The following is a 20,842-nucleotide window of genomic DNA, read 5'->3' as shown; positions in this document are numbered from 1 at the left end:
GGAATGAGTGAGTCAGAGCCGTCCCAGACTGTCAGGAACCAGGGATGCCGGAGACACAGGTGACGGCCAAGGTCGGGAGGAAACCCCGGCTCAGCACAGAGTCCACGTCGAGCTGCCTCCCCCGGCCCTTGAGAGGAGCAGGCCCAAGTCACCCTTGTCACCAGACGCAGGGACGGAGGGGAGCCATGCTCGCAGAGCGGCCGCGGCCTGGGTGCTGAATAGCAAGGCCCCTGCACCCCACAGTGCTCGTCACTCATGTGGGGGCTCACCTGACCCCCCAGATGAGGGCAGGGCCCCCGGCTGGCTCGGCAAGGCCTGGCCTCACCGCAAGCGCAGCTCTGCCCCGTGACAGAGCCATCTCTCCAAGTCAACCTGACATCTCTCGACGCGCCGCTGCGCTGCAGAGACGGGGGAGGTCCGGCGTTTCCGAGACTCCCGTCCACTACGCGCAGCCTGCGATGCACGCATGGTGATCCCGATCAGCTCAAACACCGGACACAGAGCGCTCGTGAGAGCGGTGACTCACGGGGACTTCTCCACACGTGAGCCCAGAGGTTCTTTTTTTAACCAAACTAAGGAAGCTCAGCTAGTGCACACACAGACAAGATGAGTTAGCACCAGGGAAATCTGCCCACTAAACCACGTCACGGCCGGGTCTGGCTCCTCACCCAGATCTGGGGCGGCCCTCGACTCTACCGTCACCGGCCAAGGAGCTCACCACCCACTGCTCACAGTGATCCAAACAACTCCTCAGTCTCTCCTTTTCCATCCAGGAAAGGGGCCCACACATGTGGCCATCATCCCAGTGGTCAGGCCTGGCATCCTGTATGTTTGTAAAGATTTATTTATTTATTTGAAAGGCAGAGTTAGAGAAAGAGAGAGAGAGAAAGTTTTCCATCCACTGATTCACTCCCCCAAATGGCCTCAGTGGCCAGAGCTATGTTGATCTGAAGCCAGGAGCCAGGAGCTTCCTCCAGGTCTCCCACACAGGTGCAGGGCCCCAAGGACTTGGGCCATCTTCCACTGCTTTCCCAGGCCATAGCAGAGAGCTGGATCAGAAGTGGAGCAGCCGAGATTCAAACCAGCGCCCAAATGGGATGCCGGCACTACAGGCAGTGGCTTCACCCACTACGCCATAGTGCTGGCCCCTGGCGTCCTTAACTCCCACCAGCTCTTGTCCGGGATTTACCAGTGAGATGCCCGAGCCCAGAACTATGCCACAGAAAACTGACAGCTCACAACAGAACAGAGACAGAGAACTGCGCCCACAGAGCTCGGCACCCCACAGCCAGCCTCCTGTCCCACGCACTGGCACACATGCCACACACATGCTATATACATGCTACATGAACCACACAAGCCACACGTGCCACAATGCCATATACATGCTACATATACCACACAAGCCACTTGTGTCGCACATGCCATATACATGCTATACACTATACATGCCACACTGTTACATACTCGCCACATATGGCACACATGTGCCACACTCCACACACACTATATGCTCACCACACACATGCTACATATACCATATACAAGTCACATGCTACACTCCACATTACACACAACACACACTACATACACCAGAAACACCACAATGCCACACTCCACACATGCCACGCACACCAGACACACCACAAGTACCATACATATGCTACATGCACCATATTCAAGCCACATGCCACACTCCACAATCACATATAACACACATATGCCACGCACACAACATACACCACGACCCCACATATGCCATACATGCCACACACACCACACACATGCTGCATGCGTCATATACACCACACATGCCACATGCCACACACACACGTGTGTGAGCCCTGCGAAGGGAAGCAGCCGCTCAGCCGCACCTCTTCTCACCCGTTCAGTGCCGAGGGCGGAGGTCTCCCTGCGGGACGACACCCACGGAGCGCGGCACGGGGCAGTTCCCACACACCTGAATAACACCGGAGAGCCGACCGGAGAGGATCCACCCGCCAGAGACACTCGCCAGAAATCCCAGTCCACGAGCGTTTTCGGCCTGACCACGTAGGTATCGCAGGGCCGTCCCTGCACTGTCTAAGCTCCGGCTTCAACCAGACACGCCCTCCCCTCAGCTGCGGATCTGAAGCCCTGCTTCCCAAACACACACCTCATTCGAACGGGTCACTCCCCGCGCAGCTCTCCGAGAGGCAGACACACGGTCCCCAAGGTGCGCACTACATACACCATACACACCACATGCCACAGTGCGCTGCAGCAAGCCGCAGGGACAAAGCTGCACACCCTCTCTCACCACGAGGCAGGTGCACCGTGGCACAAGGGGAAGCTGGGGAGAGGGCACCAAGACACAGGGCCACCGTCCACCTGCACTGGACTGGTCTCAGCCAGTGATCACCACCAGCAGGGGGCTCAGCCGTGATCTCTAGGAGGGTCCTGTGGGCACAGCCACCTCTCGCGTTCCCAGGGGAGACCTCCCGCCTCCAGGCCCAGCCCGGGACCTGCTGTGGGGCTGGCACTGGGGCAGGGCACTCCTAAGAAGGGGCTGCACAGAGGCCAGGCCCACAGGAGGGAGCGGCCCGACTACAAGGATACAGAGTTCCAGGCTCGGCGCCCCTGACCTGCCGCCCCCTCCTGTCGGCGCTGACACTGGAGCCCCTCTTTGGAGTGATCCTGAAAATATCTCCCAGACCCACACCTCACGGGGTCACGAGACACAGGCCAAGCACCCAGCTCACAGGAGTTCAGAGCTGAGGAACCAGCCGGCTGCTGAATCCATCAGGTGGGAAAACGGGATATCAATTTAGAAATAATTTTAAAGCTCCTCCCAGAACACACAGAGAAATGCAAGCTGGAAGATCAGAGTAAGGAATGTCTTCCTAAGAGGCGTGTGACATCCAAACACAAAAAAAAGCAAAAAGTAGAACTGAAAAGCCATAAAGGAAAAAACGGACAAGTCGGATACTTCAGAACTTCTACAATAAAAGGCTTCCTGAGGCGAGCAGAAACAGATAAAGCATCTGAAACGTACGCACTGAGATTCAGACCCACAGTACACAAGAGTTCCGCGCGTTAAGAAAAGGACAAACAACACATTAGGAAAACGTGCAAAACCCATGAACAAGCAAACGCGAAAAACACAAATGCCCCACAAACGTGAACACCTGCTCACTCACAACAACTCAGAACAGAAACTGAAGTAGCAAACACGCGGCAGTGGGTAATTCATGGCATGAAGGAGGGCTGGCGTTGGGTGCAGCCTGCGCCGTCAGCACCCCTGTGAGCACCAGTTCAGGTCCTGGCTGCTCTGCTTGTGAGCACCTCCCTGCTAACACCCGGGAAAGCAGCAGACGGCCCTGCTACCCACGTGGGAGGCCCAGGGGATTCCTGGCTCCGCCACAGCAAGCGCTGGGGGAGTGAGCCATGATGGAGGAGCACTCTCTCTGTGTGTCTCTTCCTCTCTCTGTAACTGCCTTTCAAGTGAATCAATCAGTCTTTAAGAAATAAAAACAAATGCGCCAAGGCGGACTGCTGTCGAGGCCACTCCGGGTCAGCTCTCGGGGCTCTTCACTCCCGCTCGTGCACGGTCCCTCCTGCGTGTCGGGTTTCGGAGCAACGTCTACGCAGGGTGTGCTATCCCCACGGGAACGGCCCACACTTCCTGCTTCTGCTCGGCTTCCCAAGCTCCCTAGCGAGTACCCTGCAGCTGCTTTCCTCACACCTGAGGCTCAGACCTCCCGCTCACCCCCCGGTGACCCACCCCACTGCATTTCAGGGCTCCCCAGCACCTCTCCGACCCGGGTCTCATGCCCTGGCTTTAACCTCATGGCCGTGCCCTGCCACCCTCCGTTATTTCTGAAAAAGTAATACCCTGTGACGCTTCTTAAAATGAAACATTTCAGAGCAGGCTTTGGGTCCTGCGGCTCCGACACACCCCACACTGGAGTGCCCGGGTTCACGGCCCCAGCTCCACTCAGGATTGCGACTTCCTGCTGCTGCGCACTCTGGGAGGCAACGGGTGCTGGCTCAGGTCCTTGGGTCCTTGTCACCCAAGTGGCACACCGGATAGGAAACCTGCCCATCATTCCAATATCAAAAACGTTCTCCAGCTGCCCAGAACAACGCGGGAACCCTCCGGACGGCACTGGTGTTGGAGCCAGGGCTGGGTCACCGCACACGGGAACCACCTCATTCGAGGACTTGGAAGGCAGCCGCCACTCTCGTGGGTTTCGGACACGTGTGACTTCCCCCAGGGAGCCGGCCCATCGAGGGGCTGCGGGTCATCACCTCAGGTGCTGCGTTTCAACAGCCAAGTAGTTACTAAGTGGGCACAGCAATCGCATCAGACGCGGAATGAGCAAATCACGGCCGCGGTCGTTCCCGAGGTGAGAGGCGAGTGGCGCTCAGTGCTGGCGGCTCGCTAGCCCACACGTCTCACTCATCTACGGAAACAACTTCCTGCAGACCAGCGGCTGTCTCCATAGATGAACCAGGGGGTGAGGCCTCCATCAAACGGCTGTGGCCACCTTAACTCAGGCAAAACGTCTCTAGCGCAGGGCCGGCGCTGTGGCGCAGCAGGTTAAGCCGCCGCCTTGGAAGCCAGCATCCTGTACGGGTGCAGGTTCAAGTACCGGCTGCTCCACTTCCGATCCGGCTCTCGCGAAAGTGCCTGCAAAGGCAGCAGCTGCTGGCCCGGCGCCACCCACACGGGCGACCCGATGCAGCTCCAGCTCCGAGTCCCAGACCAGGAGCCAGTCGATGCAAGACCTCTGTCTCTCCCTCTGTCACTCAGAGCGTCTTTCAAATAAAACCATAAATCCTGAACAATAAAATTCCTTGACTGTGGAGACAAATGTTCCTAGCTTTTTTGTTTTTTCAATTCTAAGTAGAAAGCAGATCTAAAAGTACAACCCACATGAATACGTCAACGTACATGCAAACGCTCTCCTGTCAGAACCCCCGGAAGAGCCGCCTTGAAACACCAGCCCCAGGTTGGGTCCGGCTCTGGCGCTGGCCTGCCGAGGGGGTGGCCCTCGGCTAGCACCGTTCACCGTCAGAGTGAATTCTACCCCAAGACAGGGCAGCGTCTCTGAGGAACCCAGCACCAACCTCTGCCTCACCAGCCTCCTCCCTGCAGACGCCACCGGCCCCGCCCGGGGGCTCTGATCTCTATCTTTCTAGAACTTTCCGTGCAAAGCAACACCTGCTAGCTGGCTCGCAGGAGAAGGGAGGGGCACGCGCGGCTTCGTGGAGAACGTTAAAAGCTCCTTAACTGAAACCTCGCCTTCCGTGTACAACAGTCCCCACAGCAAAAGAATGGAGAACTATCAAAGCATTTAAAATCGTAAAAAGCAGGAAAATCTGTCAACAGAGGGGGCCAAGCTGTTTAAAATTCTGCTGGCTGCTACCTGGACGTCATCCGCCCCGTCAGCCGTCTCTACACGCACAGGACCACCTGAGTTCAGGAGTCAGCACCGCTGCACAGTGACGGGCGTTACTCCACCCAGCCGGCTGGCCTGTGTGCACGGGGGCACGTGTGTCTGCTCGTGTGCCTGTGTGCACGGGGGCACGCGTGTCTGCTCGTGTGCCTGTGTGCACGGGGGCACGCGTGTCTGCTCGTGTGCCTGTGTGCACGGGGGCACGCGTGTCTGCTCGTGTGCCTGTGTGCACGGGGGCACGCGTGTCTGCTCGTGTGCCTGTGTGCACGGGGGCACGCGTGTCTGCTCGTGTGCCTGTGTGCACGGGGGCACGTGTGTCTGCTCGTGTGCCTGTGTGCACGGGGGCACGTGTGTCTGCTTGTGTGCCTGTGTCCCCGTGCACACACGTGTGTCTGCTCGTGCGCGCTGTACATGCACGAGTGTGTCCATCATGCATGCCCATGTGTGTGCATGACCAGGTGTCTGGCCTATCTGCACACCTATGTCTGTGGCGTGTGCAGCCGTCGTGTGTACGTGAATGCATAACATGCTTGTGCATGGTGTGTGTACGCATGTGTGTCACGTGCATGCCCGTGTGTGGTGCACGTGCATCCTTCTCTGTGCGTGTGTCCCCTGCTGAGCACACCTGAGCGGCCCACTGCTGTGCCCTTGCTTACAAGTTCCTAATGCCCAGGGAGACACCATCAGCTTGAGATCAAAGGTGTTAACTGATGCAAATACATACGGGTAACTAGCAAAAAGGAATGGCCAGCGGCACTGACAGGTGCCTGTGTCTGCGCCCGCCAGCCCGGGCTCCAGACACACCCCAGCTTCAGGACACCCGGACGTGGGGCCACCTGGGCACAGGGCCAGCCACGGGGGCCTGGGAACAAGGTTGCTCAGGTGGAATCCCCGGGTGACCTGGACCGCGGCCACCCAAGTACGCGCGCTCACCTGGTGCCGGTTCGGGGGTGGCCTCCTCGCTGCTGTCATCGCCGGCCTCATCGGCCAATCCAGAGCCTGGGGAGTCGGCGGTGGCACAGGCTGAGGCCGGGCTGCTGGGCTGGGAAGCCGAGTCCCCCTCGCTGAGGGAGCCGCAGCGGGCGCGCACGGCCCGGTCGCCGTCCCTGTCTCGGCGAGCGCGGCGGTGCACACGGGAGTGCAGCACCATCTGGTGGTAGGTGCGGAAGATCTTGCCGCACTCGAAGCACTCAGAGGACTTGCCCTGGCCAGCGGCGGCCGCGGCCCGGCGGCTGGGGCGTACAGCGGGCCGCGGGTCAAGGTGGCCCGGCAACATGGGGTCACCGGGCAGGCTGGCCCTCTTCCTGGGGGGACCCTGGGCAGCCGGCGCGTCCTGCTCACGCTTGCGCTTCTCCTGGCTCACCAGGATGTACTCGCGCCTGTCCTTGTCGAAGGCCACGTCCCCAGCCAGCGCCTCGTCCCAGGCCCCATACTTGAGGTACTCGGCGGGCTCGGCCACCTTGCCCCTGGTGGCCAGCTGCCAGGCCTGGTAACTGTTGACGGGGTCCAACTCGGCCACCCGCCGTCCAGCCGGCCCGCCGGGGAGCTTGTCGCTGGCCGCCGAGGGCCTCAGACTCAGGCACTGTAGGAAAAACTGCTTGGTGTCCGTGGGGCCCTCGGAGGCCCCGTCCTCGGCCGGGGCCCGCGTCCGGCTGGCTTCGACCCGGCGGTGGATGGCGTTGTGGGCATTCAAGCTGTCCAGGTTTGTAAACAGGTTTCCGCACTTGGCGCACACCTCGTAGAGGGACAGGCCGGCGACAACGACCTCCTCCTGCACCACGTTGTTGATGGTGGCGACGGGGTCTAGCTCGCCGCGGGGCCGGTTCTTGCTCCCAGGTTTGGGCCCATGTGCCTTCATGTGGTTCTTGAGGAACCACGGCTCCTTGAACCTCCGGCCGCAGATGTGGCAGCCGTGGTCGAAGGAGCCGCGGTGCTTCTTCATGTGCGCCTTGAGGAACCAGGTCTGGCTGAAGGCCTGGCCGCACACCTCGCAGGGGAACTCCCCCGGGCCCAGCTCGGGCTTGCCGTTCTCCATGGAGACCCCCGCGCCGTTGGGCACCTGCACGGTGATGTGGTCCCGCTCGACGTGGCTGAGCAGCGACTCCTCCCGCAGCGTCACGAAGCTGCACAGCCGGCACTTGAAGGGCTTGTGGGCCTGGTGCACGTGCAGCTCCAGGTCCTTCTTCCGCTCGAACTGGGTCCTGCAGAAGGAGCACTGGGCGGCGGGCTGGGCCTCCTCCGGGGCGCCCGCGGCGCCCTCGGCCTCCCTGCGGCTGCTGCGCAGCAGGATCCGGCCGCCGTCCCCGGGCGCGGCCCCGTTCAGCACCCCGTTGCAGGCCGACGTGCTCTTGGTGGGGCTGGCGCACCCGTCCAGGCCCTCGGCCGCACGCGGCTCGCCCGGCGGGGCCTCCCCGGCCTCGGGCTCGTGGCCCTGGATCAGCGTCCCCGTGCGGTGGCCGCGGATGTGGACCTTCAGGCTGCCCTTCTGCGAGGCCCTGTGGTCACAGTAGGGGCACTTGTAGGGCTTCTCCCCGGTGTGCTTGCGCATGTGCTGCGACAGCGAGCTCTGGAAGGCGAAGCTCTTGCCACAGAGGCAGCAGCTGTGGCACGTGGCCTTGTCCCCGTCCCCCTCGCGGCTCCGGCTGGCCCTGGGGGGGCTGGGGCCGCCCCTCGGCTCCGGCTCGGCCTCTCTATTTCGATCCATGGGGACGAGGGCGTGGGTGCGGCACGGGGTTCCGGCGTCTTATCTCTCCATCCTCAGAGCGGCGTCTGGATTCCCGGGATGAGGCGGGAACCCGCAATGGGAAGGGACATATTCCACGCGGGGCACACGGCACGCGGCAGCCAGCACCTGGAACGGAGAGGGGAGATGTCACTCGCAAGGCTCCCCACACGGCAGGCAGACTGCACCAGGCAAACATCATCCACCCCACAGCCAGAGAACTAGTGCCTGGGCCACCGCCGAACTGTGCGCCAGGTGATTAAAACTAGTGCCTGGAGCGGAACATGGACCAAAACCATCTATTTTTTCCCACAACAGCACATTTGTAAGGAAAGACCGTGGCAACAGCCTGCAGGAGCCCGGGAGGGAGCTGGGAGGAGGCCGAGGCCGCGAGCCGAGGGACGCGCGGCCACGCTGACGCGCCAAGGCGGGCCATCCCAAGAGAGAGACCGGGGATCCAACCAGGAACAGAGGAGGCGTGAACACGCCCGGGGCTCCGGAAGAGGGCCAGGCCGCTGCCCAGCCTCACTTTCCCACCTGTGTGGCCAGAGGTCAGCCAGCCAACTGGACAAGCTCCCCAGCCTGGCTCATGCGCCCTCTCCCTCCGGGCCCAGCCCTGTTCTCTCCCAAACGCTCGGACGACAGGACTCAGACCCAACTCTGATGTGAAGTCCGCCCCAGACCCCATGGGGCTCTGTGTGATCTGCCCATCCTCCTTGTCCACAGGCCAGATGCCCACAGTGCCTGCCCAGAGAGGACGGGACCACCTCGAGAGGGGCTGTCCCAGCCCCGGGGGCACCGGCATCGGTCACACCGTATGGTCACTGCCTCTTCAGGCCCATTCACTAAGCCCCTCCTACCAGGTGCACAGGCAGAGGCCAGCCCTACTAAGGTGGTCTGTGTCAGGGACACGACAAGTGACAGCAAGGGACACACATCTCTGAGCACAGGGACAGGACAGGGGACAGCAGGGGACGCACGTCTGTGAGCACAGGGACAGGACAGGGGACAGCAGGGGATGCACACCTACTGTGAGCACAGGGACAGGACAGGGGACAGCAGGGGACACACATCTACTGTGAGCACAGGGACAGGACAGGGACAGCAGGGGACACACGTCTGTGAGCACAGGGACAGGACAGGGGACAGCAGGGGATGCACACCTACTGTGAGCACAGGGACAGGACAGGGGACAGCAGGGGACACACATCTACTGTGAGCACAGGGACAGGACAGGGACAGCAGGGGACACACGTCTGTGAGCACAGGGACAGGACAGGGGACAGCAGGGGACACACGTCTGTGAGCACAGGGACAGGACGGGGACAGCAGGGGACACACGTCTGTGAGCACAGGGACAGGACAGGGGACAGCAGGGGACACCCATCTCTGAGCACAGGGACAGGACAGGGGACAGCAGGGGACACCCATCTCTGAGCACAGGGACAGGACAGGGGACAGCAGGGGACGCACGTCTGTGAGCACAGGGACAGGACAGGGGACAGCAGGGGACGCACATCTGTGAGCACAGGGACAGGACAGGGGACAGCAGGGGACGCACGTCTGTGAGCACCGGGACAGGACAGGGGACAGCAGGGGACGCCCATCTCTGAGCACAGGGACAGGACAGGGGACAGCAGGGGACACACGTCTGTGAGCACAGGGACAGGACAGGGGACAGCAGGGGACACACGTCTGTGAACACAGGGACAGGACACGGGACAGCAGGGGATGCACATCTGTGAGCACAGGGACAGGACAGGGGACAGCAGGGGACACACGTCTGTGAACACAGGGACAGGACAGGGGACAGCAGGGGACACACGTCTGTGAGCACAGGGACAGGACAGGGGACAGCAGGGGACACACGTCTGTGAGCACAGGGACAGGACAGGGGACAGCAGGGGATACCCATCTGTGAGCACAGGGACAGGACACGGGACAGCAGGGGACGCACACCTACTGTGAACAGCCACATGTACAGGGGCTGCCTACATCAGGGATCCTATGAAGCACAATGAGATGGAGACAGGACCACGTGACTCACATTCTGACTTCAGGGTGAACGCGGCCTGGGCAAGTGTGTCAAAGAACAAACCGTGTGAGTCAGGCCGGGACATGAGCATGTGCCCCACCCCCATGGAAACATCACCTGCCAGTGTCCCCCTGGGATCTCTAACTCCACAGAGGTGTCCACAGGGACCAGCGCACCCCGAGACACACACCAGGAGAGAACATTTTACGAGGGCCAAAGGGTATGTGCGGACCCAGGGCAAGTGGACACCAGTCCCTGATGGCATCACAAGGCCCCGCACCCCACGCGTGCTCTTGGGGTCTCTGGGCAGTGCCCAGGGGTGCTTCCTGAGCATCCACTGCAAACACGCGTGGCCACAGTCACAAGCCAGAATCGGAGAAGCCAAGAAACGGGGCGGGCTGCGGGAGTTCAAGTCGGAGAGGGCAGCGCGGCACGCAGTGCCCCATGGGACCAGTCTCCACGTGTCCAGGGAGGGGGCCGCCAACCACGCGGAGCAACAGCTCCACATCACGCAGCACCAGGAGGACCCTCCCAGACCCCCAGGAACAACCGCACCCTGCCGGCCAGACCCCTCCCCATTCCCTTGGCAGGCCGTGCGTCCACCCTAGCCAGGTGGACACAGCTCCTGGACACTCCTTCACAGGCTTCTACCGCCCTTAAGACAAAGCTGGGGCTCCTCATAGCTTGGCTGGCCGGGGCCTGGCCACTGCACTGCCCCACCCCACACCAGCAGGCTCAGGGACCCGCACACTCCCCTCCCCGCACCCTCACACACACGCGTGCCCACTCAGAGCAGGCGGAGGCTGACCCGCCTCATCCCGGGTAACGCCTTTCTCGGCCCCTTTTCAGTCCCCTGGGTTGCAGACAGACAGATGGGTGGACAGAGGCCAGCATGTGGCTGAGGCCAGACAGACCACCAGGAATCAAAGCCCAGTTGTGGCACTAACTCAGGTCAGCCCTGTGACACTGAGACGCGTCTTCCTGGTGTCTCGTTCCTCAATCCCTATCTTCATATTTAAGACATAAATGGCCCGGACCCACGTTACTTCTGTGTGGCTTAAATACTCACTGGGCAACACAGCTGAGTGACGATCAGTAACAGTCAAATGAAGGAATGAAGGGGGCCGGCGCTGTGGCGTAGTGGGTAAAGCTGCCACCTACAGTGCCGGCATCCCATATGGACACTGGTTCAAGTCCCAGCTACTCCACTACACCAGGGCTTTAAGGACACAACGGGTGATTTGATAAAAGTTCTCGGGGGTTGGCACTACGGTGCAGCAGGTTAGGCCATGGCCTGCAGTGCCGGCATCCCATGTGAGTGCCGGCTTGAGTCCCGGCTGCTCCACTTCTGACCCAGCTCCCTGCTAATGCGCCTGGGAAAGCAGCGGAAGATGGCCCAAGTGCACCCACGTGGGAGACCCGGAAGAAACTCCTGACTTCAGCCAGGCCCAGCCCCAGCCGTTGTAGCCATTTGGGGAGTGAACCCAGTGGATGGAAGACCCACTCTCACTCTCTCTCTCTAACTATGCCTTTCAAGTAAATAAATGAAACGTTTTTAAAAATAAATAAATAAAAAGTTCTCTCGCCAACGGCTATAATCCTCTGCAACAGCCACAGCCAAACCATTCCAGCTCACAAGCCCTTCACAACAGACCTGACTCCGGGTGGGTCCTAGAGCCCGCTGCTTCTGCTGAGACCGGGCCTAGGCCACAGGGACAGACTGGTGTCACCACCACCGCCGCGTGCCGCGTGCGTATCGCTCTCTGTCGCTATGAATTCGGCAGCTTCTTCACCAAGTCAGCTTAAAAGGAAGGAACCAACCCACCGGCCCTTGCTGACGGAACACAGTGGAAGACGGCGCGCCCCTCCCCACCCTGGGGACCCTGGCTCTGTCGGTCACCTCCAGTCCCTGAAGGAAAGCGGAAGACAGAAAAACCCTGTGATAACACACACAGCCCGGGTGGAAGGCAGCTCTGACTCTCCGCGGCGCAGGGGCGGACCCCAGGGAAAGCTGGCCAGGGGTCCACAGGGCCTTCCCGGCTCTGCTGTCCTGCCACGCCTGGCCAGCTGCACGGGGCGCCCACACCTGCGATGCCCGCCCCCACAGCCCCGCAGCCCCACATCCCTGGGGCTCGCTCCACCAGAATCTCACCCCGGAAGAGGAAGCGGCGCCAGTCTCCACACCCCACGGACACTCGCTCAGGGCGGACGACGGGACGACGAGGCGCTGGGAACGGACGGCCACGTCCTGCTCCGAGGCGGCGGCCAGCGCCCGTCAGGCTACCGTTCCCTGATGAGGGCCACGAGCGACCCCTGTCACGACACTGGACGCCGACACCCACACCCTTGTGAGACCCCGGACGGCCACACTGTCATTAGAAAGCTCCGGAGAGATCCACGGCGCCGCTGCCAGCCGAGCAGCCTCGGGGCTCCCTGTCCACAACCACTGAACCCAAAGGCTCGCCCCGGCAAGCCTCCGAGGAGAGGCTGGGAGACTGGGCCGCCCCGCGTGGGCGCCGGCCCCGTGGGCGCCACTGCACACTGCGCCTGCTGTTCTCGGGGCACAATGTAGCCGGCCTCACTAGCTACCCTGTAGTACGCTGGCCACGAATTAAATGCATCATTAACATCCTCGACCAGCTTATCTGAGCCCTGAGACAAAAAGCCTATTCTTGGGACAAACAGGGAAATTCCAGGACGACAATGAGGAGTTCCTCTCCCGCAAACCACCCTGCACGGGAGCAACAATCGCAGGCTTAGAGTGGCCAGGCCGGGCCCGGACAGCCCGTGAAGCGAAGCATTCAGCCCGGGAGGGCGGGCGAGCGCTGGACGCCAGGCCTCACGGCTGCTGCTGGCCTCAGACCAATCAATAATCCATTATGAACGAGCTGCATTTCCAGGCTAGGAAGAAGAAATGAATAAAAGGCCACCAGAAGGAGCAGCCCCGCCCCGCCCCCACGCAGGGGACCAGGACACAAGCCCACTATGCCAGGGCGTGCCCGGCGGCGGCTCCAGGGCCCGCGGCAGGCCCAGCTCCAGTGAGCTCACAGTCATCCCCCCAAAACTCATCCTGGACGTGGGGCGAAACTAGCCTTTGTCCAGAGGTGAGGCGGCGGCGGCCAAGATGGCAAAACTCCCTGTCCTTCAGAGGCTCCCTGTAGGCCCTAAGCACTGCCCACCCCCACGGGTGACTCCAGGCAGGCGCCCACATGCGGGCCCCCGGCGTAAGCCGCTGTCCCCGCTCTAGGACATGAACTCTGCGATGACGGAAGACTGGCTTCAGCCCCGCCGCCCAGGCCGCAGCCACTGCTCACTGTCCCCCGGGACGCATGCTGGCCTGCACGGGACTCTGGACACAGGCTATCTTTAACGAAGCTCTGAGCCACCACGCAAGGAAAGCCCTGGTGCGGGAGGGCACACACGCTCCCAGCTTCCTGATACAGCCCTGGTGCGGGAGGGCACACACGCTCCCAGCTTCCTGATACAGCCCTGGGGCGGGAGGGCACACACGCTCCCACTTCCTGATACAAGCGGAAAGAACAGACCAGCATCAATATGTGAACCACCCCGTGTCCTTTCTGTCCTGCCAGAACATAAAGGCTGGTGTCAGCTCTGACCTCACGGCAGGGGGCGGGGCATCTGGAAATACAAAGCATGGCTCTTGATGACATTCAGGAAAGTCTGTGCACGGAGGAGGGAGGAGGGGAGGCTCCCTGCCCAGTCATGTACAGGACGTCAGGAAGTCCAAAGCGGCCACAGAGACGCGAACGCAGCAGCGTCCCTGTGCAAGTGCGGGCGCTGGAGTCTCCGCCTCCGGCGGTCTTCTCGCCACCATCGGTGTGTTTCCGGGACTTCTCCATACGACTGATTCTTCCCCGAGTGTTCCCTCAAGCTGTGACGCTACCGATCTATTGGCCACTAAAAAAGTAAACTTGACAAAAATGTTAGGAAGAAAGGTAAGTGAACTGTGGCTGGGGCTTGGCGGTAACAGGTGTTGTGCCTGACCCTGGCACGGGGGTCTCGGCCGGCAGAGTCCCAGTGTGGTCAGCACTCCCATCAGGAGCCCTCCCCAGGGGCTCGAGCACCCCACGCCCCCAGCCAGGAGGCTGGGCTGAAGCCCTGGGTCCCTGAGGGGCTGGGCTGCTCCCTGTGTGCGGCAGACACCCGGCCACAAGAGCACCAGGCCCACAGCACGGCCGGACAGGCAGAAGCTGCAAGGCAGGCAGAGACCCTGAACCCCGGGACAACCCCGGAGAGTGAAGCCTGCAGGATGTCTATTTTTAGGGCCTTGGAGAAACTGCAGGGAAAGGCCAAGTGACAGGCAGCCTGGAGGTCTTCTCCAAGCCCAACCCAGAAACCGTCGGCAATTCAGCACCTAACAGAGCATTTTCAAGGTTCTTCAGAAACGCTCGGCAACGCCCATCTTCCCACTTGGAACACTGCCTGCTCGCTACTGCACACCCTCTTCTGGAGCAGTTCACTGGAATTAGCTTCCACAGAGACGCTGTGTCTGTCACGCTGGCTGAGCCACCAGCAAAGAGCCGTACCTGCCGTCCCGGTGACCCTGTGTCTCACCCCTTCCCGGAAACCAGCATTCTCTCCCGAGGGTGAGAAAACAGGCCGCAGTGATGCCCGCCCAGCGTCCTCTTCCCTCTGCGCTTTTTGTTTCAAAGAGGCTGCAAGTCTGAAAAGAACTGTGCTCTCGAGTGCACAGGGAGGGGACTCCGTGCAGCAGGCCGCACGCCTTCCGGTAAGCGTCACCTCCTGGCTGGCCTGGTGAGCACCAAAGTCCGTGCCAAAAACCCCTTCGCTCAGAGCTCACGGGGAGGGATCAACCACTTCAGCCACTGCTGCTCCTGACTTGTAAGTAATCGCGTGTCTGTTTCCTGATGGGCGGGACGGCTGGGAGGCACATCACCCAGGGAATGGAGATTCTGTCTGTTGTTTTGCACACGCGCCACCCGGTCCTTTCAGAGGCTCCCCAGCTCGAAAGGACAGTCTCCCCCGAGCTCCGGTTGGCAGGTCCAGCTCCATTACTGCCGAGCACGGCCACCGTACCATGACCTAGTTTATCTCCGATCCGCGCTGCACTCAGGAAGCAGCTGCGTGCCTCCGCCCGGTAGGCGGCCGGTCGGGGACTGTGCAGAGAGCGACTGCGACAGGGACACGACGTCACGGTTCCAAGGCTGCGCCCTGCACCGTCTCATGCTGCATTTGCAAACACCCTTGATGGCAGGGCATCACACTCCCAGGGTCTAAAGGTAAAAGCCAGCCCCGCCCCCCAACAACACACACAGACACTCCTTGCAAGGACAAAGGACCCACGAGCAAAACCCCCCTTCAGCTCCCAGTGACAACGGCAGTGTGGCTCCGCTGCACAGTTAAAACCTGGCACCTGCGGTCGGGGCACATGGCCTTGCAGTGGTCGGGGACTCTTCTGCCAAGCCATGGCGTCCTCTCCCTACTGCTCTTGGTAGAAGTGAAGGCAAAACAAAAAAAGGCAGCTTGCCATGGCTTTCGGAGACCACGAAGACCATGCACGCGGGCCTCAGGGTTGTCACGGCACTGAGGTCACGACAGGCACGGTCCCACGTCCTAACTCACCATCCCCCACCCTGGCCTCGCTCCACTCTGCCACACTTCACACCTGGGCCAGAAACACACACAGCTCGAGTCTTCCCCTGGCCTCATCCGGTGTGACACTGGGAGCAGGGAGCGGGCACTGCCAGGGCCACGCCAGCACGCTGCAGCCCTCGAGGCTCGGCCTCTGCTCACGCCCACCCGGCCCAGGCACGGCCGGGGCAGAAGGAACGCGAGGCCTGGAGGCCAAGCCGGTATCTGCCGGTGCTACTGCACCTGCTTCCAGAAAGTGACGTGCACTTGAAGCAACCGCATAAACACCTGCTGTTAAGGGACGGCTACTCGCCAGCCGACCTCCTGAGTGTACACGGGGCACGCGTGACACAGTCTGAGTCCGTGACTCCGTGTCAGGACCCACACCACGCACAGGTGCACGGTCCTCTGCACAAGGGAACAGGACGCAACTGAGAAATAAGCCAGCTCCAGGCCCAGAAAGAAAAGCAGCCACGTTTTCTTATTTGCTGTCACTTACTTGGTACACAGTTACCAAATCTGGCCTCCCCAGATCACAGCAGGGAAAGGACAATGTACCCCAGCTTCACATAAAAGACAAAGAAGGGGGGCAGTGAAGACTCTCAGGCACTGTTACTGCTTTGTTTTTTTTATCATTTTTTTTTTACAGGCAGAGTGGACAGTGAGAGAGAAGAGACAGAGAGAAAGGTCTTCCTTTTGCCGTTGGTTCACCCTCCAATGGCCGCCGTGGCCGGCGCGCTGCGGCCAGCACATCGCGCTGATCCGAAGCCAGGAGCCAGGTGCTTCTCCTGGTCTCCCATGGGGTGCAGGGCCCAAGCACTTGGGCCATCCTCCACTGCACTCCCGGGCCACAGCAGAGAGCTGGCCTGGAAGAGGGGCAACCGGGACAGAATCCGGCGCCCCGACCGGGACTAGAACCCGGTGTGCCGGCGCCGCAGGTGGAGGATTAGCCTACTGAGCCGCGGGGCCGGCCACTGCTTTGATTTAAATTTGGGTGTCGGTTATGAGGGTGACGGGATGACCAAATGTCACTGATCTCCACACACTAGTGCATTTCTAGGTGTGTACACTGCATGTTAATAAAATGTTTAAAAAGAAAAGAAACGGCTCCTACCTACCTGCTGCAGCCCCACCACTCGCGGCTGAATGGACAGACGGCTCACTCCCCCTCCCTGCCCGGGCTGGAGCTCATGGACCACAGGGCCAGCCGTCTCCCCGCCAAGGCCACACCGGTCCCAGCACCATGAGAGCCAACACACACTCCTTCCCGAGAGTTAAGGCTGTCAACCCAGCTGCCCAGGGAACTGCCCCTCCCCCAACGAGGGAGCCCACTGCTGCACACCTCACCCTGCTGCCACCCAGCTGCCCACCATTCTGTCACGGAGCTAGGAGTGCTCAGTCCTACTGTATTCAGGACCTTCTAGAAGCAAAGGCTGGGCTGGTGGTGAAGGACTGTGGGTGAGAGGGACAAGCACGTTCAAGCCAGGCTCCACCAAAGGCCCAAAGCCTCCCTCTTTTTATCCACCATGCCTAAGCTTGGCCATCCACCCAGTGCAGCCAGGTGCCCGATGCCCAGTGCAGGCACGGAGCTGGGGTAAAGACAGCGCAGGGACAAGCCCCCAGCTCCACCTGGAGAGTGCACCCAGCAGTCTGGACTCTGAGGGCGCACTCAAGGCCGCTTCGGCCAGCTCGAACGTTCTGGTAATGCCTGCGTGGCACACACACACTGGGACGCAGTCAAACCCCAGCCCTCAGACACACGATGGGGTTCCAGGGCGCCACACTAAACTCACTGGCCGTGATCCTGAACACAGACACTGTCGCTTTCTCAACCCTGCACTGGAAATCCCACTTCCATGGATGCATACGGACGCACACTGCGATGCTGTCTGATTTCTCGTTTTGGGTTTATTGCTAGTTCTCTTCGGTCTTCCACAATCACTTTGTTGTGGATCCAGTAACTCACACAGGCGCCGTCCTGTGTGAGCGGTGAGACACAGGGAGAGACCGGCACCGGCTCTGGGTCTGTCTGTCCACCGACTCAGGCTGCCAGGCGCCAGGGAGGGGCCCGTGTTCGGCAGCAAAGACGGCCGTGTGTGCACATGCAGCTGCGCACGCAGGCACTGTGCACGTGGAGGGGAGGGGTGGGCCTACGTTTCTGGAAAGTTCTCAACAGGAGCTTCAGGACTGGCAGACACCTGTCGCCTCCCCCTCCTCAACGTGAATCACTCCACAGAGATGAGCACGCTCAGCTCTGCTTGCTTCGGCAAGACCGGCTCGCAGGGGCGGGGGAGGGTAGAGTGGGGCATCCAGGAAAAACCGCTTTCAAGACTAAAGTGGGGCCAACCCCACACTGACAGGGCTCTCAAGGCAAAAGAATAATGAATCAATCAACATTTTTTAAAGGTTTATTTATTTGAAAAATCAGAGTTACAAAGAGAGAGGGACATGCGAGAGAGAGAGAGAATCTCCCATCCACCGGTTCACTCCCCAGCTGGCTGCGATGGCTGGGCAGGCAGAAACCAGGAGCTTCGTCCACTCTCCCACGTGGGCAGCAGGGGCCGGAACACGTGGGCCTCATCCAGCTGCTTCCCCAGGCCACAGCAGGGAGCTGGACTGCAAGGGGAACAGCCGGGGCACGAAGCAGTGCCCCCACATGGGATGCTGGCATCACAGTGGCAGCTTTACTGGCTGTGCCACAGCGCCAACCCTCAACTTGTTTTTTGAAGACCATTTGCATCTCGGGATCAAGAACAAAAACTCTCAATGCCACGCAGAACCACGGTGTGATTCCACATCCACCAAGACTGCACGCACGCAGTGGATGAACCTCACGTGGCATCCGCCACTACACGCGGTCCACCCCGCACAGCAGGTGCACAGAGCAAGCATGGGGCTGCCCTGTCTCAGGCGCTTCCCAACCACTGAGGAGCTGACCACTTACTGCTCCGGATCCGCTGTGTCCGAGGGAGGCGGCGGGATCCACAGTCCGCATCTGCAGCCGGCGCAGACTCTCCCACGACGGTGCCGGCGCTGCTCCAGTTTCCCTTCCCCAGAAAGCCGGCGGGAGACCCTGCTCCCGGAGATGTACAAGGGCCCCTGGAGCCAGCAGGCTGAGGGCAATGCCAGGCGCAGAGAAAGCAGGCAGCTGTGGGGGTGGGTGTGCGAGAGCACACGCACATCACGGCGTCCGTGACGGTGGTATTTTTAAAGATTTATTTATTTATTTGAAAGTCAGAGTTACAGAGAGAGAGGAGAGGCAGAGAGAGAAAGAGGTCTTCCATCCGCTGGTTCAATCCCCAATTGGCTGCAACAGCCGAAGCTGCGCCGATCCGAAGCCAGGATCCAGGAGCTTCCTCTGTGTCTCCACGCGGGTACAGGGGCCCAAGCACTTGGGTCATCTTCCACTGCTTTCCCAGGCCACAGCAGAGAGCTGGATCGGAAGAGGAGCACCCGGGACTAGAACCGGGACCCATATGGGATGCCGGAGCTGCAGGCCAGGGCATTAACCCGCTGCGCCACAGCGCAGGCCCCTGTTGGTGGTCTTCAGGCTGGAGTCCCGCAGTGAAAATCCTCAGAGAGCTCGGGACAAAAGCGCCACCCCCACCCCGGGGCCTGCAAGGAGGCAGGGAGCAAGACACGGGGCACCCGGCTCCGCCAACAGGGGGCGCCAGTCCCGGCGAGTCCCCGCCGCACCTGGGGCCGCCCCAATCCAGAATCCAGAGACAGACCCCAGGCTGACTCCTCCACGCTGCGGCACCAAGGCTCCTCCCAGGTTCACCGGAGGCCAATTCTCATCCTTTCTGCCGCTAGCTCTATTTTCATCTTTGTCACCTGGGAGGAGGAGCCCACTGTGGCCACGCCCACGTGACCCACCGCCCTGGGGACCTCAACCCCCGCGCGGCCTCCTGGACCGGCCAGGGCTGGGGGCCGGTGCTACCTGTGGTTCTGGAACTCAGAAACTCCTCGGCGCACACCCACGGGAAACCGCCTCACGGGGGGGGGGGGGGTGTTTGGGGGGGGGCGGGATGATGGAGAACCGAGAACCACGCGTGGGCGGCTCCCCTACGCCCTCTCCCGCACCCGCGCACACGCAGCCCCTCAGGCCGGCGCGCCCCGCAGGAGGGTCAGGGCCATGGCCAGCGGCCACCTGCTTCAATGCGTGCCTGCCCCACACCGGGACCCTGCCCCCATCCCCCGGCCCGTGCGCTGGGTCACTGGACCCTGTGGCCGCCACATGTGCGGCGTGGACTTCCGAGGAAACCCCCGCAGTTCCCGGGCCCCGACTCCATGGACAACACCTGCGCTCCTGTTTCAGTGCCGTCTCCTCTCCACCATCACACTCCTCTCCACACCTCCCAGCTGGGGCCGGAACGGTGATCCCGGCTTGGTGATCCCGGCTTGGCGATCCCGGCTTGGTGGCAGTGCCAGGCCCGGGATGGGCCAGGCCGGAACGGCAGCCTCCAGGAAGCCAACACAGCCGCCCAGCGCACACGGCCCTGGGCCTGCGGGGTCCTACAGGTGCCCAGGCCGAGCGCCGGCCGCCTCGCTGGGACTGCGGGATGACCGAAGGCTGGGAATGACAGTCTTGGCACGTTAAGAAATGTCTGCCGTCGCTCCTCTTGGAGAAGGAAACGTGACGCAAACGCCCAGGCTGTCTTCCGAGCCGCAGCTGAGGCGTCCGTGTCCTGTCCGGGGTAAACTGAAGCACCCAAGTGCAGCTCCTGGGACACACAGACGAGACGGAGCCTCTGCATCCCAGGGCAGGGTCTCAGACACAGCCCCAGGAGGCGTCCACGTGTATCAGCCCCCATCACCTGGACTGCCCGGAGCTGCAGCCACACACAGCACCCGTGAGACCTGGGGGCAGCACCCGAGTTCACAAACCACACGGCAGACGCCCGCCACTCCACGACCAGGACTCCGGCAGCACGTGGGACCCTGCCTCTGGCCGGGCCACTCCAGGACCAGGACTCCGGCAGCACGTGGGACCCTGCCTCTGGCAGGGCCAGTCCACGACCAGGACTCCGG

At 61.4% G+C, this 20,842-nt stretch overlaps 1 protein-coding gene across 12 annotated transcripts in view; it reads right to left on the bottom strand.

The window, feature by feature from the left end:
- ZNF516 (zinc finger protein 516) overlaps window positions 1-20,842 on the bottom strand; it is a 162,995-nt gene that overhangs the window by 111,975 nt on the left and 30,178 nt on the right. For 11 of the 12 annotated variants that reach the window (XM_070049855.1, XM_070049856.1, XM_070049852.1 and 8 more), the window contains exon 2: window positions 6,375-8,292. In XM_070049855.1, the coding sequence (XP_069905956.1) occupies window positions 6,375-8,145 (1,771 nt within the window). In that variant the 5' untranslated portion in view covers window positions 8,146-8,292. Of the gene's footprint in view, window positions 1-6,374; window positions 8,293-13,815; window positions 14,176-20,842 lie in introns of those variants that run through there. The other variant, XM_070049859.1, reaches the window with a different exon arrangement.

The sequence above is a fragment of the Oryctolagus cuniculus genome, chromosome 10 (genome assembly GCF_964237555.1).
Source record: "Oryctolagus cuniculus chromosome 10, mOryCun1.1, whole genome shotgun sequence".
NCBI classification, from domain to species: domain Eukaryota; kingdom Metazoa; phylum Chordata; class Mammalia; order Lagomorpha; family Leporidae; genus Oryctolagus; species Oryctolagus cuniculus.
This window is presented reverse-complemented; position numbering and strand designations above follow the sequence as displayed.